The sequence below is a fragment of the Bombus pascuorum genome, chromosome 13 (assembly GCF_905332965.1).
Source record: "Bombus pascuorum chromosome 13, iyBomPasc1.1, whole genome shotgun sequence".
In the NCBI taxonomy this organism is placed as follows: domain Eukaryota; kingdom Metazoa; phylum Arthropoda; class Insecta; order Hymenoptera; family Apidae; genus Bombus; species Bombus pascuorum.
The window spans coordinates 7,441,120-7,462,954 of record NC_083500.1 but is presented as its reverse complement, the minus strand read 5'-3'; the positions used below and the strand labels follow the sequence as shown (position 1 = coordinate 7,462,954).

The following is a 21,835-nucleotide window of genomic DNA, read 5'->3' as shown; positions in this document are numbered from 1 at the left end:
CAATACGAGCTACGTATCGCTGCATATTGTTAAAAACCAATCAACAAGGGACCAATGTGGTATCAACGGTTTTGGATAGCATAGGATTGAGTTACTTTTTCCATTCCTTTTCTTATTGGAAATGATATCTTTTACTCTGAAGTTTTTGTATTAATCAAGTATCATAGAAGTGAATGTTGTATGGAAGATTTTATATGCCTAGGAATTGAACTATTTTCGTCGTCTTTTCTTACTAAAAATTATATATCTTTCACGCTGAGGGATTTCCTCTAATCTCATAAATATGAGTTGCCTTTAATGCTACGTATTAAAGACCGAATAAGAATCAACGTCGAAATGGTTTTCGTCTTTTCTAACGTTTCAACTAGACTGCCAAGCTTTGTATAAAATCGAAAGCATCGGCGGATAGACGCGGATAGGCGAACACGCGTGTGCGTATCTAAACCTGGTAGCGGGAAACGTGTATTTCAGACCGGTTTCTTGGAAATCGACGCAAAATATACATAAGGATGTTCAATGGATATTGAAAGAATTTAGCGTCGATATACCATGTTTGAGAATTATTTGGACAATAAAAGGAACTAATAAGAGTTAAAATAATTACGAAAACAGCGTGTGTGCATTAAATATACACACGCGTCATTATTCAGCTAATTGCATAACTGGTTGAGATAACCGGATAATAATAATTAATGGCATCGATAATAATTATTAATGATAATACATACACATATCTAGTATATTATATATTTGAACAGACGCTACAGAAAGTATTTGTACAACATTGTAAATATTTATTATAGCGTTTACATATTAATTAATTAGATCAAAGTATATTAAATTTAGTAATACTTCCATATGATTACAGACATTTGATCCTATAAAGATAAAATGTAGAGTCTCGTAGAAAACGGTTCGTTAGAAAATAAGAGTATTCGCAAATAATATTTGTAATCGCTGTATGTAACGATTGCTAGAAAAATTCCATTATCGATCACAGAAATGAAGGAAAACATCTTATGTAAACACTTAATAGAAGATTCCACTGGATAGAAATAACACGAGGAGCAGTGCCATTTTCTTCGCGTTCACCGACATCGGTAAAAACATCGCGTCGTTGAAATAGAATTTAATTGACGTTAATGAATGATACGCGATACGAAAAAGATATGAAACGTTACACATATACAGGAGGAACGTGGAGATTTCACTTAGGAGCCGAGTCTCGTATTTATTAGTTCCTTCTTAAGGCGAGGAATCGCGAGGACAACGACGAACGCGTTGCGCACTGCTGGTTCGTCACAAAAGTAAAACGACCACTTCCCCTTTCGGAGCTGCAAGTTGTCTTGCAAATCGTCCCGGCGTAAAACGAAGCGTCGGCTCGTCGTTTCACCGCGGGGAAAAAATAATTATCCATGTGGTCGATATCTTTTTGTGGAAAACAGATACGGCCTTCCGTTAGAAACTGCCATGAAACGCGATCGGAGACACACGACAGGGTAGAAAGCACTAGTTTCACGCATCTTAATGGGTTAATAACGATAATCCCTCTATTGGACCATCCTCCTTGATCGACGATATCTTCGGAAAAAAAAGAAAAAAGAAAAATAGTAACGCCTTCCGCCTGGCGATTCCAGTGGAAAGCATTTCGGCCCCTCGGGTAGAAAGTGGCGTGTTCGTGTGGAAAGAAGCGACGACCAATGGGCGTATCTCGTCTCTTGGTCGAGCATTAATGACTTCAATTTCCTGTGGATACAGCGGCTAGCATCAGGACACGAATCATTCACGTCGGGAACGGATTATAGTCTACCAGTTCTAGGAAAACGATAGAAAATCATTTTCAAGATCGTCAGAGGTTTCAGATCGTTCGAGTAGACATCGATACGCTTTATTCTGCTCGGTAGTTTCTTCCATCGGTATTTACATGTATTCGTGTAATTCTTTTATTGACAGTGTTCTATGGGTATTGAAACATACGTGTGAAAGCAATTTTTCGGAATTCGAAGAATTAATCGACTAGTCGGATGAACATTCTATTGAAATTTCTGGCAGAGTTCGTGTCTGGAAATCGACTTAATTGGCAACCAGCAACCGGTCACGCTACGGATACAATTCATTCAAATGTTATTCAGCTTTTTGAGCGTGACTGGGGCTGGAACGCGAACAACCCACTTAAGGAGCGTTGTATAATATTTGGCCAGCCACGATCTCACGTGGCCAAATCACAATTGTAAATCAAGCCTTAGACAATGCCCAGACACTTTGCGGGCCGCGCTTTTATCACGAAATTTTACAGAAAACACACAAACAACGAGCTTGGTTCTATTAGACTTCTCTTATTTGCGAAATTACAGTTATAAATTACGGACTAATTTTTAACGCTATCGAATTATTAAACGCGTCTTGTCGGCACGTAGCGAGATCATTGACATGGTTATTTGCACGCTTTTACTGCGCTTATGATTCATAGCATACGTTAGATTCGTATTGCCAACGAGACACACCCTCGACCAGTTGTCTTCTGTTACAAAGACTTTTATCACGATGTCTTCTATATCTCTGCTCACTGACCGTTGCAAACACTAAACACAATCTTCCCATTTAGAATTTCTTTCGACATTTTTCTTCGAAACGTAACATTGAGGTTGGATATTTGCGTGTCCAGTTCAGGGTTAACGGACTAAAAATATTTAAAAACAGGCACGGCTGGGCATTTTTGAATGTATAATTTATCGGGACGAGGGCAGCGTTTACGCGGATTCATCGTTGACTCGTTGATATTACCATGGTAAAAACGCAGTTAGCGCACGGTCTCTATGTTTAGACGATCCACGGTCTAGCCTTAGCGGAGTCGTAATTCTTCTCTTGTCTTTGTTGCACGTATACGAACAACGTATCATTTCACGTTGCGCAGACTCTCGCTCGTCATGTTTAATGCGATAACAACTAACAATCAGCCGGGTCTACGCACGCGCGTATGAAAATCACCGTCGAGGAAAGTGTTACCTTCCCGGTCCAGCTACAATCGTGCCTCAAGTGGCGGGATTTCGTTCGAACCAACTTCCAGTTCAACAAAAAATCAAAGAAAAGAACACACAAGATGTATAAACTGGACAATGCATCGTTAATTATAAACGGGAGAAATTTTGGAAAGCGAGGAACGCCTCTGTTATTTTCAGTTTCACAAGCTGTGACGATAAATTCAGTAGACACGGCCGTGACTGGTCAGACACGCTCGAATCTGGAACGTAAAAATCTTGTCGCGCTTCAGACATCCTTACAAGCAGCGATATCAGCGTCGATCGAATATATCTCGATCGACATTCGCCAAGGTAATTTCGCTGTTCGTGCGCACTTTCGATTCCATCCGGAATAGATAATCCTCGCTGAAGTTGCTCGAAACTTTTCCTTGGGAAAACAAGAAGAAAATCATGAGAAATAAACACATAGTTGCGCTACTTTTCTTCGTAGTTTCCAACGTGATCCCCGAGGAGGTCCGACTTGCTTGCTTATAATCGTCAACTATGTGTTTACGGTCGTCATTTTCAGTTGGCCGAGCGAGTATTTACCGGACGATATTCAAATAATCTCGATCATTGCTCGCTCGAGCGAGTCGAAGCCAATGAGATGACCAGCGAGATCCAATCTCACATTTATTATCCTGAACCGCGGCGGCGGCGGCGGCGGCGGTAGCTTCTCTTCTCTTTCGTTTCCACCCATCGTCCTTTACCTCTGCTTTCTTTTCTCTCGTTTTTTCAATTCTTCGCCTCGTGTCTCGACCACGGTAGCGAGTCGCGGAATACTGTAATCAATACAACCATCCGAGATCCTGGTGCACGCGTCCTGGAACATCCTTCGCGCTCGTTCCGTATCGAGGTCATCGAGAGAATTTTTTTCCACCAGGCTCGTCGTCACGCGTGACAGCCTCGCGAAAAGCGGTCATCGGAGGACTCTCGGCAACATATTGTTTGCAATAAACGTTTTATTGAGACATACGACCGTCCGGGTTTAGAATATCAACATCGGAACATCGATACGCGATTGTTCTTTAGGAATTTTATCAAATTATAGAGATTAGGTTCCAAAAAAGATCGAATCGAGAAAGGTATTTAGAATGCCAGTGCGATCGAAGCGCGATTGTGCCATGTTTAAGTTCTAAAGGAATTTGGAATTTTGTAGATTAGATTCTAAATAAATATCGAATTGAGAAAGGTATCTGAAATATTTGAAACCTAATTCCTCTGGAATTTTATGGAATTTTAGAGCTTAGATTCTAAAGGAAGGTAGAATTAAGGAAAGACGAGTGCGCTACCTATTCTTATGAGATAATGTTTGCTCGTTTGTGAATTGGACAGACGGGCTGCGAACTTTTAGAAAGTGGAAATTACGGATAGTCGAGACGCGCAAACCGGTGGTTAAATGCAGCTACCGCGAGATCTAAATTTGCAGATAGTGGGAATTAAAAAATGGCGAACAATTACCAGAGCTGCAATGCGAGCATTATGTTATGACCAGAAAAAATGGCTGGGTTAATCGTAGATTAGCCTTTTATGCCAAAGAGAGTAGTTGCCGGGCTAATTATCATCAGCTAAGGATCTTGTTCTTTTCTTACCGAGCGGCGAACACTTCTACGCGCCATTTTCGTATCCCGGGAGAATGCAACTCCCGTAGTTGTATTTACAGTTTACTTAATTTCAGCAATTACAGTGTTCCAAGTAACGAACGTTTCGTTTCTGTTCCTTGACGGAAAAGTCTCACGTACCCCCGATTCTTCGACTCATATTACGACTTCTTTTTAAAACGGTAATTATTCCCCGTGTTCTTTCCCAGTTTTCACTCGCTATTTTTCGTTCTTTCTTTACAATCGATCCTCTGGTCACAGTCCCGTTAAAAGCGATACAAAAACTCCAGCGGACCGCATCATTCTACGTAGTCACGTTTCATAACCTCGAAGAGTGTTCGAATGCCCCGTGACTAGGATTATATCACGGTTTCAATACCGAAACCGATCTTGAACGTTTAAACATCGTTCTTCAGACATCGTGACTGCGATAGGAACGGATCCCCGGTTATTTCGACACATCCTTCTTGGTTATTAACGCCACATTAGCATTCAATGGGGTCCATTAATTGACTACGAATTGCCTCTCACGAAGATTGTCTATGGACGGAAGAAAAAAAAGAAGAAAATAGAGGAAGGAGGAAGAGGTGTTACGGAACACGGCATACTTATACGTGGTCTGTTTTACGTTAGACAAACTTGCAGAGCATCTTTGAAAATATCCAACAATGTTTTTCCAACAGGGAATTCGTCGGGAATGCGAATTGACTTCTTTCTCGGTCGCTGGAAGATCAGCTATGGAAGATCGACTATACTTCCGGGCGTTGGTTAGCATTCCACCGTCTAGAGGAGAATCGTGGTGCCATAGCGAAAAAATTTCTCTGGACTCTCTCGTGTAGTCCGCTAATGGTCGTCAAGATCGACGATCCGAAGTCTCGATCGACGTGATTTTTCCGGAGGATTCGAAGCGGATAAAGGTAACCGCATCGAGTCGTGGCGCCTCTTTTGCCGATCGCGCGCGGCCTCCTCCAGCATTCTCTCTCTTCATCCTTCCTGGCCCGAGATAACCGATACCTCGAGCAAACAGCCGACGGGAAGCATTACGAGTACCGTGATGCTTACAATGTGCTCGGCTCTATGGATTCAACTGTACTTCCCCAGTTCGTGCGACCTTCGTCGTAATAGCCCGAGGAAACACCGTGCGCCGAATGGATTTCATTTCGCCAAGTAATTGCGAGGGAGAACTACTTCTTGTACGGACCACTCCTTTATCTTATTTCTCTCTAGAGAAATATTGACTGATAAAACAAATCAATTACCCACGCGTAAACATTGAAAGAATATAAATGAGATTATTACATTCTCGGATCGTGATTTCCAGGAACTCGTTAGCTTTCTGGCTCCAAAGAATATAGATAGAATTATTACTTCTTTAAATTGTAATTGACAAGAATTTTTATTTTAAGTAGAATATAGGAGCATTCTGGAATTAAGAAAGATGGTGAATTGGGTAAATTCTGTCGAATGTTTTAATTCTGATCTTTGTGCTCGTAAGAAACTTTGCTCTTTTTATATTTGGGGAACGAAGAAAAATTTCATGTTAGTTCGAGTATTTAATTAGAGAATAGAATTGAGTACTAGCATTGATGCCGATGCCGATATGTAACTAGAATATTGTTCAAGTAGTGGAACTACTAAGTGAGAGAAAATGAAAGAACTCGGCAAATCAAGGGTGTAGAATTCCTAGAAAATAGAGAGACAAGAAACGAAAAGAGGCATAATAGAGAACGTATCAGATTGAGTGTTTTATCTGGACGATCGGAGTACAATCGATTCGAAAAGAAACGTATACCATCATAAAGACAGAACTTTACGTAGGGAAGGAAGAAATTCCATGTTCTCGCATATCCCGCTAATGGCCTGCTCGAAGATCAACGACGCGGGATCGACGATCGGTGGATTTTTCGCGGTGCAGATCCACGGCAAAAGCCTACGAGGACACCGACTCGAACGAGTCATGGCGCCTCCTCGAGCATTGCATTACCTATTCACGGGCGGAACGTGCGCTCTCGCATGGTGCACGCGACCATCATCCTCTCGTGTACACGGCGAGCCGGCCATGGTGTTGTGGCAGACGAGTCTTCGCAATAACGGGCCGATCCTGGCGGTGTTCGCAATTTTAGAGGAATTAAAATGCTAGGAATGCTTGCTGGAAGGAACGCTGCGGTGCAAATTGCACCACGGCGACATTTTAAGCGGTCGGACAATTACCAAGAACGTTTCCTTCCCCGGACAGTTTATTTTATCGACGTTGTTGAAACGAGAGGAAAAAGTCTGACAAAGTGCAGAGTCGCTCTAACGAAGGGTCATTATAAATCAGGCTGCATCATCGGTTAAATCAATCGCGTTTTACTGTTACGCGCGAAAGAAACACTCGCACATCGGCGATGATTCGATTGTTGCAACTGTTCCACGTCGCCGACCCGATTTCCAAGCCTGCGTTCCAGAAACACGTTCGCCTCATCAGGGACACGCCGCTGGCTCGCTAAAGTAGAATTGGTTGATATCACCGGTGAACTTGGCCCTGTTCGAGCTACGTGCCATTGAACCTCTCTGTGTGCACCATGGCGAATCGTCTCGCAATTTCGTGTCGCCATGATTCGCTACTTTCTCCAATTTTCTTACATCGCCGCGCCGGGGAATACCCGGCGGAAAGCTGGAATTCCTTAAAGGACACCGTGACTGCGTAGCAAGCGCACAGAGAAGCTAGCTCGCGCAAGCGAGAAGCGTGCAAAAGTGCGTGCGTATGCGTGTCTAACCGCTCGCGCGCGGGTCAATGCCTCGGCTGTCCTCCTCGAGTAAGTATCTATCTACTCCGTAGCTACCTCGGCTACTACGTTATGCTCGTACACCACCGCTCAAGATCGCCGAGCTGACGAGCACGCGTTCGCAACCGCGCGTTCCGTATGCACGGGGCTGACGTTTCCGCGAGGCGGCCCCCTTTGACACGCGAAGAATCGCCCGTGACCGTACAGAACCCCGGTGAAACAACGTTTTTCAAGATTAATGGTGATGAGCACGGCCGGATTGGATCCGCCGCGATTCGTTGACAGCACTTGCTGCTGACGCTGCACGGCCTCTGGAAATCAAATCTGCGATTTGCCAGGACGGCACTTGTAACCTGCAGGAATTTTTATTAGATCTCGAAGCTGCATCTTCGTATGACTTTGATGTTCCTTTGATCATTCGTTGAGAGTGAAAGAGACGCTGAAGTAAAGATTAGGTCTTTTCACCTAATCTTTCGAATTATTGCGACTACAGTGAAATTGGCTTTTCAACGCACGAATTCTTCTTTGGTTTACCAGGAGAAAATAATCATATTCTAACGTATGAATTTTATAAGCGAACAGAAATTAAAGCAGGAAGGTTGTCGATCTCTGGAAATCGGATCGTAAAAGGAACGGCTGAATGTTATTTAATGGAAACAATAAAGACTGCAGCGCGATTAATTTGATTTAGACAGGTTCATCGTGTACGGAGTTTTCTTCTAATCGATTTACGGTGAAGAATCTGAAGTTATCCTCGGCGATGGTTGCCGATTGTGATACTAAATCTCGGTATTTTACTCCCTGTCAATTAATTCGAGAAATAAATTAATCCTGTTTAACACGTAACAGGAATTGAGGATCACACCATAAACTGTTGATAATAAAAGCAATCGTAGAATCGTATATCCTAACCACTTCCAAGTTTGGTGAACTCGTATTTCCCGCTGATATACCCTGGGTATCCTCCTGTTCACAATTATAGTTATGTGGTTATTACGTTAACACGTGTACAACGACAGGTCGGCGAATATGGCGCGCGCGCTGGATTCAATTAAACGTCGTGCGATTTAATTGGTGTTTTGCGATAATTATCGTGCATTAAAATATTAAACCAGAGATTGTTAATTCTCTTAAGATGCTCTATATAGCGGCGCGATAAACCTGGCTAAGGAATGGGATGAAGCAACTGCGAGTTTAAAGAGTTTTAAGCACACGACGCTGGCATCATTAAGAAACACATTTTATTACTTATTGCACAAGAATGATCTAATCTTCGTCCGAAGCATTTCTCTGAAATAGTCGTAAAAGTAATGTTATAAATTTTTAATATGATGATTAACTTTTCACTCAGTGCATAATCACGACGAATACGGGCATGATCAATACATCTACAATATGTAATATATTCAGACAATGCATTCGACATCAAGCTGGTAAAAAAGCGTTTAACAATTTCAGAAAGGCGACACACGTTCGCACCGATGATCCAACCACTGAAAACCAATTTCAACCGGCCGGATTATAAGTATTATAATACTTCCAAGTCATTATCACTGATAGCCATACTTATGGATGAAATTACCTGAATCGGCACGATTTCAGGCAACCCATAAGGTCAGGACGAGCTCTCGACGAACATCACCAGGATATTTCTGATCCAGCATGATGAAGAAGGAGTAGCAACCGGCCCGCTTTCGATCACTCGATACGCAATCGTACACTGCTTCGTGACCGTGGCACATACACACATATACACAGAAGATCGTGACTCCTATTATTATCGTGGCTAACCCACAAAACGAAGCATCCGCGCGGTCTGTGTCCCTGTATCGCGCACCTTCTCCAAGCGGAATCGCGTTGCATTACGTCGCACCCGACCGTGAAACGACGATCCACGCTTTCGTCCAGGTAAAAGATTATCTGAATAACAGGCTGCGCGTGTTAGATGTTATCGCCACTCTGGGCCCGACCATAAATACTTCAATCTATTAAATTTCAACCACTGACGATTAACCAGCCCGCGATCAATAGCTCCGACGAGTTTATTTTCGGAGAAAATTCTAGGGTGTCCAAGGTTTGTTGCTTCATCGTGTCGTAAGAGAGACGTTTACGTTGAAATTAGTATGTTCGTGCTACTTGAGCGCAACAAGTAACGTCCGTGGTGACTGACAAAGAGACATATTTTGGTCGTCCGATTTTTACCGTTCACCTGTCAACACGAGGGTCCATTATGGATGATTATTCGCTCGTACGTTGCAACGCTGTCGCGCAGCCATGTGACGTCGAATTGAAGAGATTCGGCTGATATATTACAGTATATAGAGACAGTAACCGGTGGGACATTTATTTTTCATACTTATATAGAAATTATCCCTAAGTAAGTACTGTACGGAGCTGTGACACCGGTTCTCGAAGGAGACACGGGTCTGATCACTTATTTCCGATGGATTCGGTACAGTGTCACAGATAAACACGCGTATTGAACGAAAGTTTCACATCTACGAACAAAATCACATTACATTAAATTACAAAGAGCAAAGGTAGTACAACTACATGTTCTAGTGTCAAATTCTAAAGTCTAAATTTTACGTAACAGTTGTACTAAATGCAGAACGTGTGATTTGTATGTTTGAGATATTCTCCATACAGTATGATCTTAGTAATATTTGATCAGAGGATAGAACCCAGGAGATTCTTGCATATCTCAAAAAATGGTTAATTTATCAATTAAAAATTGTATTATAATCTTGTAATCTACGAGTTCCATTTGAATATTTCCGTGAAAAGGAGTCTTGCTACTTAACAAACACAGGTTAGATGAATATTGAATGGTTAAAGCTAGCAACATAGAAGGTTGATTAGCAAACTCAAGGGACGCGTGACAGTATATTAGGCTAATTCGCAAGGTACCCTCCGGAACAACATGATTATTCCATGGCAACGTCGTGTACGATTTAATGCAAGTCTAATCAGCTCGTGAACCCTTAATGAGGTGCGAAAGCCATTAATTAACAATAATTGTTATTGTAAATTCGTTAGGCTAATTGGCAATGCTTAAGCGAGTTGCTCGTCCAGGACGGATGGATCGGACCGGGATAGATAAGAATTCCTCGTAATGGCCGGGACGACTTCCTATAATAAATTGCATCGGCGGCAGCCGTGAACCGTGTAATCCGGCATGATCTAGCGGAACTGAAGTTTAGGCCGGACGCGATACGAGTGTGATTGAAACGACGAAGCCTCTGCATACCTTCGTCTCCGTCGCGGCGGAACGAATGAGCGAGGTACCGTTTAAGAATTCCGCAAATAAGATTCTCTCGAGTCGTTCCATATAACGTATGGCACACCTGATACAGAATATCAATTGCCAATTAACCGTAACGTTGACGAAAAGGATAGTTTATCTCTTTCAGCGCTACACTGGAATATTGTTCCAAATTGTTGAGAAAATGTGCGACGAATCGAATGAAGAAGGAAAGGAACAAAAGCGATTGTAACAAACTGATTTTGTATTTCACGCTTCGCAGATTTTTATTTTATCGAAGTTTCACTCTCGCGAATCTGTGATTCGATCCATATAATTTAATGCACTGGGCAAATGACTAATTGTTCCAGTATAAGAAATTATATCTCATTGAAGATTTTATTTCAATGCAAATTTAATCTTCTAATTTCCGAATTATTTCGGATACCAATTTTTAATAATTCCAAACACTTTATTTCGTATGAAAAGCAAACGATTAAAATGAGCAATTCAAACTATCTTAAAGATCATTAATCCCTTCTTCGTGTTGCTCGTATCAAGGTCTGCCTGTCTCGGGATAGACTTAAAAACGAAGATATCTATCTTGACATAGGTCTAAAAATAAAATTCGTTCTTTTTATGTGTTTCAGCGAGACGGACATGGCTCCGAACGCGGAGGAGGAGTTGCTGGTGGTAAAGCCGTGGGGTCCACAACCGGAAAAGGTATGTCAGTGTGTCTTGAATCGAAAGGATTAGCCTGACGAAGACGAGGATCTAATCGTTTAACCTGGACGATGATACGACGCATATTAGAATATGAACAGGATGCTTTTGATTAACGTTATCGATTTATCGTTCAACGTTCGGTCAGTAAATACAGTACCTATAAGTAGGTAGGCGTATATTTCGCTTGTCGGTCGTTTTGTGTTTACGACGCCGTGAGAACTGGCGTTCGATAAACGACCCAGAAATGTGTTAAAGGAAGGAAATTATGAGTCGTTAAGCCCGTGGAAACAGCTTGTTTTCTATCATAATCCGTGCACTTCCAATCTATTTGTCGTAACCAGTAAGTGCAAATAGCTATATTATGCATACATTGAAGTTCCTGTACACTATTTTTCGCTACAATTATGGATCAACTAAAGGTAGAAGATGTACGATCGGGGAAATCGACGAGAAAGAAAGATTACTGAACTTAATCGGATTCAATTCTGTTTCCAAGAGACTCTCTTGCGTTGATGTTCAAAAGTATTTCCTTCTTCGAATTTGTATCTCTCCCGGTTGCATCTCTTGAAACATGGAATGCTGATTTATAATATGAATGCGATTTCCCTTCAAAATAAATGGAACAATCTACTAGGCGAACAGTTTCATAAATATAAACGTTCGCGTAGTTTCGCTGATGAATGGTGGGCATCGCATACCATCCAGCCTGCTCGTTTATAAAACGCGGTTTTGTCAAGCTGTCGTCCTGTCAACCGTTTGATTATTAGCGCTCGCCTCCGAATCGTCGGGCCGATCATTCACTTTATACTTAGCCGAGCCACGCTTTTAATACGCAGGCATGCATTAACATGCGCCAACCTCGGATGCATTGAATTCTGCAGTTCGTAATGGCTCCGCCGGCATTTATACGCGTCGTGAAACTGCGAGGGAGGTAATAAGTCACGGATAATATGATTAATATCGAGGAGAGGCCACGGTGCATCGCGTTAACCCCTTCGAGGTGCACATATTTACACTCAAGTTAAATCCTTATTTTTGTGCCCCGTACAAATGCGTGGCACGTGATTAACGAAGATAATCCAAGGCGATGCGACTTTTTTTTATCTTTCAAGAAATCTACAGCGAAGAGAGGGAAGGTTGCGTAAAAAAGTATCTTATTCCTGAGACGTGTTCCATTCGTGTTACGACTGACTCCTGACCTTAATTATCGAGAGACCTCGTTGTCTCTCTTTTCTTAATATTGCAAAAAAAGAAATAACGTGGTGCCGCTAATGAGAGATTTACGTCATCACAATAGGATGATTAACGAGACGAGTCGAGCGTTCCTCGCTTAGACACCCATTGGAAACTGTACTCGAATGTTCGTGAAAGTCGCGACTTTTACCAACGTTCGAAGTCTTCACTCTAATTGAGAAAAACGCGGTGCATACGCGCCAGTTTGAAATTGGATCAAGTATAAAGGAGATTCTCTGTTCACGAACTTTGCCGTTCTCCATTCTCTACGAGCGACGAATTTCTTTCCCTCTACGCGAAATAGTGGATTACTACCAAGTAAACGACACGAACGCATTGACAAGCGAGTACTCATCGAGTACTTACGCGAATCAGGAAAGCGTGACGTCCTCGTGCAGGTATGTAGGTTACGTACGTGAGTTTGTTTTGTTTCGCATGAATCCTTCTAAGGCCATCAAGTATTCAGAGTAACCCACCGCTCTTTTTCGTCGAGATATCTAATTACTCGCATAATTGCTACGCTTACGAGTAAACCCTTTCCTACCCTAACGATCTCCTTCTCGTGAGATCCCGTTTCGTGTTCATCCGGATGAAAAAAACATGAGCCATGATTGATCTATGCACACCTCTACTCAATCATGATCGTCGTTAGACGATTTACGTGCATGTCCGCGCGGCATCGCGCATCCCGGAAAGGAACTCTAATTACTTTATCGTTTTTCAAAGGATACATCGTTACCAGCGAGCCCCGTATTCATCAAACGATGATGGTCCATCGGCGTCCTCCGTCGATTTCAGTAACGAACGAGCGTATGATTGATCGCGACCGTCGACGACCTGGAACATCGTCTATTACATCTAAATAAATTCTGTATTCCAGGTGCAGCTCGAAATCTTCCGCAGAAAGAGGGTCGTTGGATCGTTAGGATGCGGTTCTGCTTAATTTTTCGCGGACAAACGGCGGGTAACCACGAGATAGAAACTCGATTTCACGTTTAAAACCGGCCAATTAACCGCGCATAGAAAACCACAACCGAGCAAGCGGTTTTGTTCGGTGTTAAATAGTATTCGTATCCCTGGATCGTCGTTTAGGAAGCGGTTGGGTCGACCTTCGAAGCAAATCGGCCGATGAATCGTACCTGAGTTCTCGATTCTGTGCTACTGGACCGAAATACGTCCGAAGGCGTGCGATGAAGCAAGTTAGGAAGAGAATACGGGTTTTAATTATCTTAGAGGCGTAATTTAGAGGCGGCTCTAGGCACTTGTGGTGATTCCGTGAGTCAGAGGCGGTAAATTAATTTCCACGATCGATCCCGCATTTCAACGAGGGATCGGTCCCTACGGCAGCGTAACCTATGGGCCACGAGGCGATAATCACTATAATCTTATCGATTTATGGTTTGAAGCGCTGTGAAATTAACTTCAGCCTGGCTTCTACTCCCTCGCATGAATATTTCATTCGTGGCGGCTGTAACTTCCACGATTTCTCGATTCCCTCTCTGTACAAATAGAAACATTATTCGATATTCGATCTTCCGCGCTCGTATTTTCTGCTTGGAAACGTTTGTCGTTACTTCGTTATTACGTTATTGCGAAAGCGATAGTAGTTCAATCACTGGCGTTTAATTACGGCGAATGTTTGTACGACGCTCGATGAAATAAAACACGGCGAGCTCGTAAAAGGACGAAGCGGACTCGAGGCTACTGTCTTTGTTCAATTATGCTGGCTTTCGCCCCGATACAGAGCCAGACGGACGAGCAATTATGTCTAAAGTCTTGCGATTTTCTTTGCAGGAGCGATTAAGACCACCTACGTACAACGCCGAGGACTACGCGATCGCCCTCAGACGATGGGGAAGGCGTCCATTAGGAAGCGTTCAAGACTCGCATGGTACCCTGCCGTCGACAACCAGTTCGAGTTCCGGTTACGCTTCCGGAAGCGGCGAGATGACCTTGAGACAATTCACGTCGGTCAGCGAGCTTCTGAACAAGCTCAGAGCTGACCTGAGGCTAGCGTTTCCAAGGTTGGTAGACATATATTACCTGCTCGACTTAATTGTTTATTAACGAACAATTCTTTCGCCACTTTCTTCCACTATATTATCTACGTATACAAAGATACTATTTGAACTATACTTGTTGTAACTTGTTGTGACTCCATTTGTCTGAACTTTTATTGTATCAACGAAAAATCATAGATATGGGCAGAGCATCAATCAACTTCTATCATGTGGACTTTAGTTACGTACATGATCTGCTCGATGTTCGATGGGTTCATATACTTCATTGAAATTTCACTGTATAACACTAAATCAAAGACTGAAAAATATTTAAAATTGAAACAGACGGAAGGAGAGAAGTATTTTGGTAAAAGTTCAACATTCTGTCACGACGATGAACCTGTTTTTCTTGAAAAATTCCAACACGACTGTACAGTTCTACAGTTTCTTGGAATTCCATAACAGTTACAAAATCTTCGCCGACTTCCTAAATTAATCAGACGCCTCATTATAATTGCAAATTGAGCGAAATTTAAACAGTTATTCTACTTTGCGTATCTGAAAGTTGCTTTCGTGCTCTCGTGAAAATGCCAGGACGTTTACAATTAATAACAACGCTGTTAATTATCAGGCATAGTTATTAAGCTCACGGAACTTTTTCCTGACACGATAGCTCGTCGAAGAGATTCATTTGGGAATCGTTGTTGCGAGTCGAGTACAGGCGTGAAAAACTTCACTTTCGAACGATGGCGCACGACATGACACCCGGAAGCACGTGCGCTTGATTGTCCGTGAACAATTAGAATAAACGTTCGTACGGCTGGATTTACGCTCTCCCGCTGGAACTAACGACAAGAACACCACGAAAATACTTGATACTAATTGAACAGGAAGGACGGCTCGAACGGGGCCGGATTTACAGTTACTTTTTATACGTATTTTTAAGAGAAGCATTTCGATATGGCTGAGTCCCCCTTCCCTGAAACTCGTAAAAATTCCTTCCCGATTTGGTTGCCGATTAGCCGACGGTCGTTAAACTTTTCTCCTCAAGAAGCAAAATAAACCTTGATCACGCACTTTCATGGAATCACTCATATCCGAATTAAACACTTAACTGTGTTGTTTGCAATTAGTCACGATTAAATAAAATATTTATACTTTGTTGATTTCTACCAACATTGCGCTACAGTCGATTAAAATAAAGATACATAATGTAAGAGAAAAAACTACGTTTTCTATATACTTTATTCAAATTTATTCGAATGTTCAAAAATTCCTGTGAAAAATTACAGATTGATCGCTTTGACCATCTTGGTAATTCCAGTGTTAACGAATTAAGTATCTGCGTCTAATGAATTAAATATCTTTACTTCCTGGAAATTTGCACGCGCGAAAGATGATTTTCTTTTTTGCGTTTCTTACGTTTGTCTCGACTGTTAACTACCTTCGATAGCCGTATTTCATTTCGTCCGAAGATTGAATTAACCATGTGCGTGGACGAGCCGCGAAAACCATCCATCCGTCATTTCTCATCTCTGTGTAAATCATTAAAGAAAAAGTTATTCGCTCGGTTTCCTGTGATGTGGTAGCTTTTTGCGATATTACCTCGCCGCGGATAGGAGCAACAAAGAAACGGGTTTCCTCCGTGTTTCTAAGACAACACGGTGATCACAGCAGGATTAACGCGAATCAAGCTCCTCCTGGTATCGCGTTCAACGAAGGGCTAAATGATAGTCTCGTCCCCGTTAGGCGCCAACGTGATTAAAGATCGGACGTAAATGCTAAGATTTGTTCATGAACGTCGGTGGCTCATGCTATACCTCGGCGCAAGATCGACGATGTTTGTCTCGAAGTGCCCGAAGCGTGTATGTTGCTATTCATTCATAGCGCGTGTAATCACAGCCGCTAGACACGCGTCTGTAATTGGCTGCATCGATAGTCTCAAAGCTTCGCCGTTTTTGATTGCCATCAAAAAGCAAATACAACGAGTCCTACTTCCTTCGAAAATAAAGTTTAACGCTGCAATTACGGGGCGAAGCATTAAACTTCCTGCCAAAGAAATCAAAGCGAAAGACGGTAAAAAGACGCGTAACGAAAGGTAAAGAACCTTGTACTTTATCGAAATTCATTCAAATCTTTAAAAATGCGCCGTTGTAACATTTATAAATTGTAACGAAGCTACAACTCTGGTTACTGTTGTCGTTAGAGAAGTGTGGATTGAAAAATTTAAAAGACATAGATTAATTATATTTAATTCTGTGCCTATTAACAAGGTTGTATAGGGAAGATAAATCGTAGAAATTTTGTTTCTCAATCATCGTACCGTTATATCACTGCCTAGTCGAAATTGTTACATCCCTAATACGTAATGGGAGTAATAAATGATCTCAAGCTGCGACGTCGCGAGTCTCACATAGAACAACTAGCAAGGAAACACGCGAACGCTGTCGTTGCTTCATTCAGCCGTCGTTCCATCCTGACAGTGTATAATTTATTAACTTTTATACTTTTATTATAAATTTCTGTCTTTCGCAAATTATTAAATTAACAAGTCAATCAAAAGCTACCTATACATCTACCATAGTACCATCATCTCTATAGAGTAGAATGCGAGCGAAGTTAATAGAAGACTTAAGAAAACCACTGATTTTTCCACGATCTGTATCAGTTCGCAAGATAGAAGATTCAGTAAAGCGATAGGTACACCATATCTCGTCTAGTGTTACAATTTCAATGCTCTCTTCCTTATCTAGATTCGTATCAGACTGAGCGAGATTGGATCACACTCGCGTAGCACTGGTCAATCCATTAGCGCCAGCTTTTCATTCGCGACTTTATTTTTCGTGGGCAGAATTCAATCTCGACTGGCTTCCGGCTTCGTAGTTTATGTTCTAGACCAACCATTAATCGCTGAACTTGGATCGAACGAGATTACGAATAATCCAAGGGACGTATTATAATTTAGGTCGCGGAGAAACGTGGCAGGAAAAGGAACGGCAGGCTGGCGAAAATGCAGGAATCGTCCAGGCAATATTCTCGAACTAATTCTTGTCCGATCGACGTGCTCGTTTACCCTTATTAAGCGCAATTTCACCGTGTGCATCGCCGCACAATTTCCAGCCAACGGATATTCGAAGCGGCGCGGCAAGAAGCATCGTGCATAGATGAGAATGATTCTAATCACACAACCCGACGAGTGTAAAAGGACAGAGAGGCAAGAATGCCAGTCGCGTCCAGGAGCTCTCGTAAAAAGGATGCGCGAAGGATAACATCGAGTCTCCCTTTTCCTCGTGTTTAACCACGCGACTGCGGTAATTTGCGAGCGCTGCCCTGCAGCCGTTCTAAAATTAAAGTTACCACATACTACGTGTGATCATTTTATCGCGTTACACCTGGAAAACGACGAACTATTCTGTAAAATTATGTACTATAGAAAAATTTAGCAAAGTACTTCCAAGTTAACTTATCTCTCCTTTAGGTATTCGTCTCTTTCGATGACTCTACAAAAAATATCTTTTCCTTGTCTGACTGCAAAATATTCGATCTCCTTTGTAGAGATTTAGGTATTGGTTTGAGCGGAGGTTTGAGCGAAGAATGTTATAAGTTAGATTATAGTCGGTACTACATTATGGGCCAAAGAGATTGAAAACTTTTCGCAGTAAGACACGGAAGAGATATCCTTTGTGGAGTCTTAAGAGCTCAAATGTCGGAGAATGTTTTCAGCCCTTAAACTTAAGTTAGCACAACTAACTAAGAAAGTATACGTATCTACCACTTTTTACTTTTCTCCAAACCTACCAAATTTCATCCTGATCAGACCTAAACATTTGACAATGTCTCTTTGTAAGAAGAGAAAGGATGTCATGTCTTTGATCCTAAGACATGGTAACTTCTCATTGAAGATAAGAAAAAAAACTTTATCTCGAACCAGATATTCCAATATTTTCTCCTAGTCTCGTCTAAAGAGAAATCTCGAGTTTCGCTGGTAACTTTGTCGACAAGCTCGACAACCTGTTACGTGAATTCCCGAATCAACCTTGGTGTGACAATTTTCACCGGTTTGTCCTGTCACCGATCCGTTGATGCGCGTGATCGCGGATGTTACACGAACGGTACCATACCTCAACGGCCATATGGACGACGCGAGTGTGTCCCACATTCGCTGGATGACTTATAATATGGTCAAGCTTCTTACCGCAGAGGCGAGCAGATAACCCGTGAGTAGCGGCCACGGATAAACGAATGCCGATATTACGGATAACTGTACAGTGGCTGGGTTACCGTGCTCAATGCGCAAATCGATCTGGATGAGGCGCATCCTCGATTTCCAAGATCGAACCTTCGTATCATTTGTCGGGATCTTATTAGACCGTTTAACAGACGTTTTTACCGTGATCCCAGGTTGCCCGCCGACGACTCGGCTGGCGGAATCGATTTATTTTGAAACCGATCGTAATAATTGCCCGTCAAGATCGATTACGTTATCGGCTAGGTTATCGTTTTCTTCTACTTCGTTACAAAGCTAAATGTACGTGTTATGTGGAGCGAAGAAACGGACGCACGATGTTAAGAATCATCTACAGCGAAGGAACAACCTTCGTTTTTGTAATATCGGCGTGAAATTCGTAGAATGTTCACGGTTCTCGGGATAACCGTATCGAAAATGCAAGAATTTACAGAATATCCGTAATCTCGGTAATAGTCGGTCTTTGGATTTGGGTTAACGAACAGTTGGAATTTTTCCACGTTCTTGTTCAAATCCACAGGTTAGATAAGTCGGAGGATTCTATTCCATGGTATGCCGGAATAATTGACTTTGTAATCATTGGTACGAAACTAATGGCAAGCAGTCGAATGGAATTTTTGCTTTCCATCCGCCAAGTTTTCTATTGCCGCAATGTACTTTCATCGAGAACGGTCTCTTATCTTTATCGTTGTGGGATCAGCAGGGTTTAAGGATTCGCGTGTGCCTTGAAACGAGCCGTCAATGAAACAAACGTGTTATTAGAGTGTACGTATGCTCGGCGGAGCGAGAAAGAAAGAAAAGAATTGCCGAGGCATAACGAGTTATTATCACCTATTAACTGTTGAGACCGGGCGTTTAATTAGACGTTCGCATTGCTCTAATTAAATAAGAGCTTTGCGATTTGAGACAAATTGTTCGAGATAACCAGTGCACCCTGAGCACGAGACGTTTTTTTTCTCTTGTGAAACGCTGATATCGGAAACTTTAAAAGAGAATTCTTCATCATTCTACAAAGCCTCGCGTGTCTTGGCTCTTACTATGCGAATCAGGCTTCGTTTTCATTGATATTCCGTGTCGTCGGTTTCTTTCGTCAATCATTACTCGTTTAAAGGACCTGCCTTTCGGATAGCGGTCACTGAAAGGATTCCTTGGTCCATTCATAAAACCAAACTTCTTTGTATTCACGGAACGAATCTTTTCACTAGAATGAAAGATACTGTGCGTTGAATTTCGTATCTGCCAAATATTCACAACTGGTTTGTCAGAATGCTACCACACGAATAAACAAATGCCCCCTAACGATTTGTCTAATTTTTTAATTTATTTATCTACCTTCGACGTTTGTTTAGTTACATCCAGGATTTTATTTGTATTGCAGATTAATTTTTCTATTTTCTGGAATGCATATCTGTACGCTGAATTTTTTATTTACATTTATTTGTTTATTTACATTTCAAATTTGCTCATTTGGAAACTCAGTGTCGATTACAAAAATATCTTACAGGTCATCGATAAAGTACTACAGTCTTTTACATTTTTCTTACAGAATGTTAGGAAGCGATGATGCCTTGGACGAACTCCTAGATCATTATTTAAAGATTATGCAAAGAAGCGTTTGCATTTTATGATAAGGCCTAATGAAGGGTGTCTCGTATTAACGTTCGAGATTACAGTTCGCTTAGAAGCACATAATTACCTCGTCAGAAAAAGAAAAAGGGTTCGTAAAATTTATACAGTACGTTTCTTATAAACCAGCCTGGTTCTCCTCCTTTTTTTCTTCTTCTTCTTCCACGTGGGGGAATATCAACCGCGTCGAAGAAGCCTCGACCGGCCACCGAACCCACGATACCCCACGATGCTTCCGTTTCACGTAACAGAGAATGCGTAACTGCTTCCTACTTAATGGAAACCAAGGAAGTCTCCTTATTTCGCGCGATATCAAATCCCGTTTCTTCGTATTTCAACAAAGGAACAATCATTCACTTTCTTAACCCAAATTTCGCTTTTCCTTGAACAGCAATCATCAATGAAATAATTAAATTTCGCATAGATATGACGAAGTAAGTATTTTGACACAGTGAAGGCGAAACGAATCGCGATTTATGTCGTGCGAAACTTTTATATTTACAACAATCGTGACTTCAATTTAATTGCAACAGTGCGTTTAGTTAATATCTGGGTGACAAGAGATATTTATCTTTCAAAACGTGCACGCGTAATCCTCTTAAACGTTTTATATTCCATCCGTCCCTTTATTTACGACGTAACACCATGCATGCTAATAGACGATAATTTATTACGACAGAAACGTGATGCCTTTATCGCCGGTGCTACTGTAGGTGCCTACAGGAATAGGAATTATATGTACATACATATTCCGTAATTTACCTCCTTCGTGCGTTTATCCATATTGTAAGCACATATTTTCCTAAAATATATACGTAATGTAGTACCTCGACGTATAGCTTCTCTAAATTAGCCTCCGTTATATAAGACGTTATCTTTCATCGGTTATTGTCTTTGGAGTAACAATAAAAACGATAGAAGATGTAGCTTCCTAAGTGAAATTAACTTCCTCGATTTGTTCGTCGATGCTTTCCGATGTAATACAAAAAAAAAAAAAGACACAGTAAAAAGAAGATGCGGAGCGTGAATTACGCAACGTAGGCACAGGCCAAAAATATCGCGCGAAAGAGAAACGTCCCAAGTTACGGTGGCTTTCGTTTTCTTTTGCTCTTGTGTCGTCCATTGCCTTAAATTTTAGGGTGTGCCCACACACCAGGCAATAAGGAACACTTGGTATTCATGCCGCGTCCGCCGAAGGTATTCTTACGTACACCGTGGTCTGCATAATGCGGGGTGTAATATAATGCACCCATTGCTGGCCGAAAGTTCGCATGACGTCTTCACGGAACGCGTGTTTTCGATAGCGAAGTCGTTCTCCTTGGAACGAATTCCTCTTTGTCCCCTTAGTCTTTCTTTTTTCTACCTCGCGTG

The 21,835-nt window shown here is 41.8% G+C and overlaps 1 protein-coding gene across 3 annotated transcripts in view; it reads left to right on the top strand.

The window, feature by feature from the left end:
- LOC132913512 (uncharacterized) overlaps positions 1–21,835 on the top strand; it is a 50,103-nt gene that overhangs the window by 20,096 nt on the left and 8,172 nt on the right. For 2 of the 3 annotated variants that reach the window (XM_060971916.1, XM_060971918.1), the window contains exons 2-3: positions 11,284–11,356; positions 14,387–14,616. In XM_060971916.1, coding sequence (XP_060827899.1) covers positions 11,284–11,356; positions 14,387–14,616 — 303 coding nt within the window. Of the gene's footprint in view, positions 1–10,428; positions 10,674–11,283; positions 11,357–14,386; positions 14,617–21,835 lie in introns of all 3 variants that reach the window. The other variant, XM_060971919.1, reaches the window with a different exon arrangement.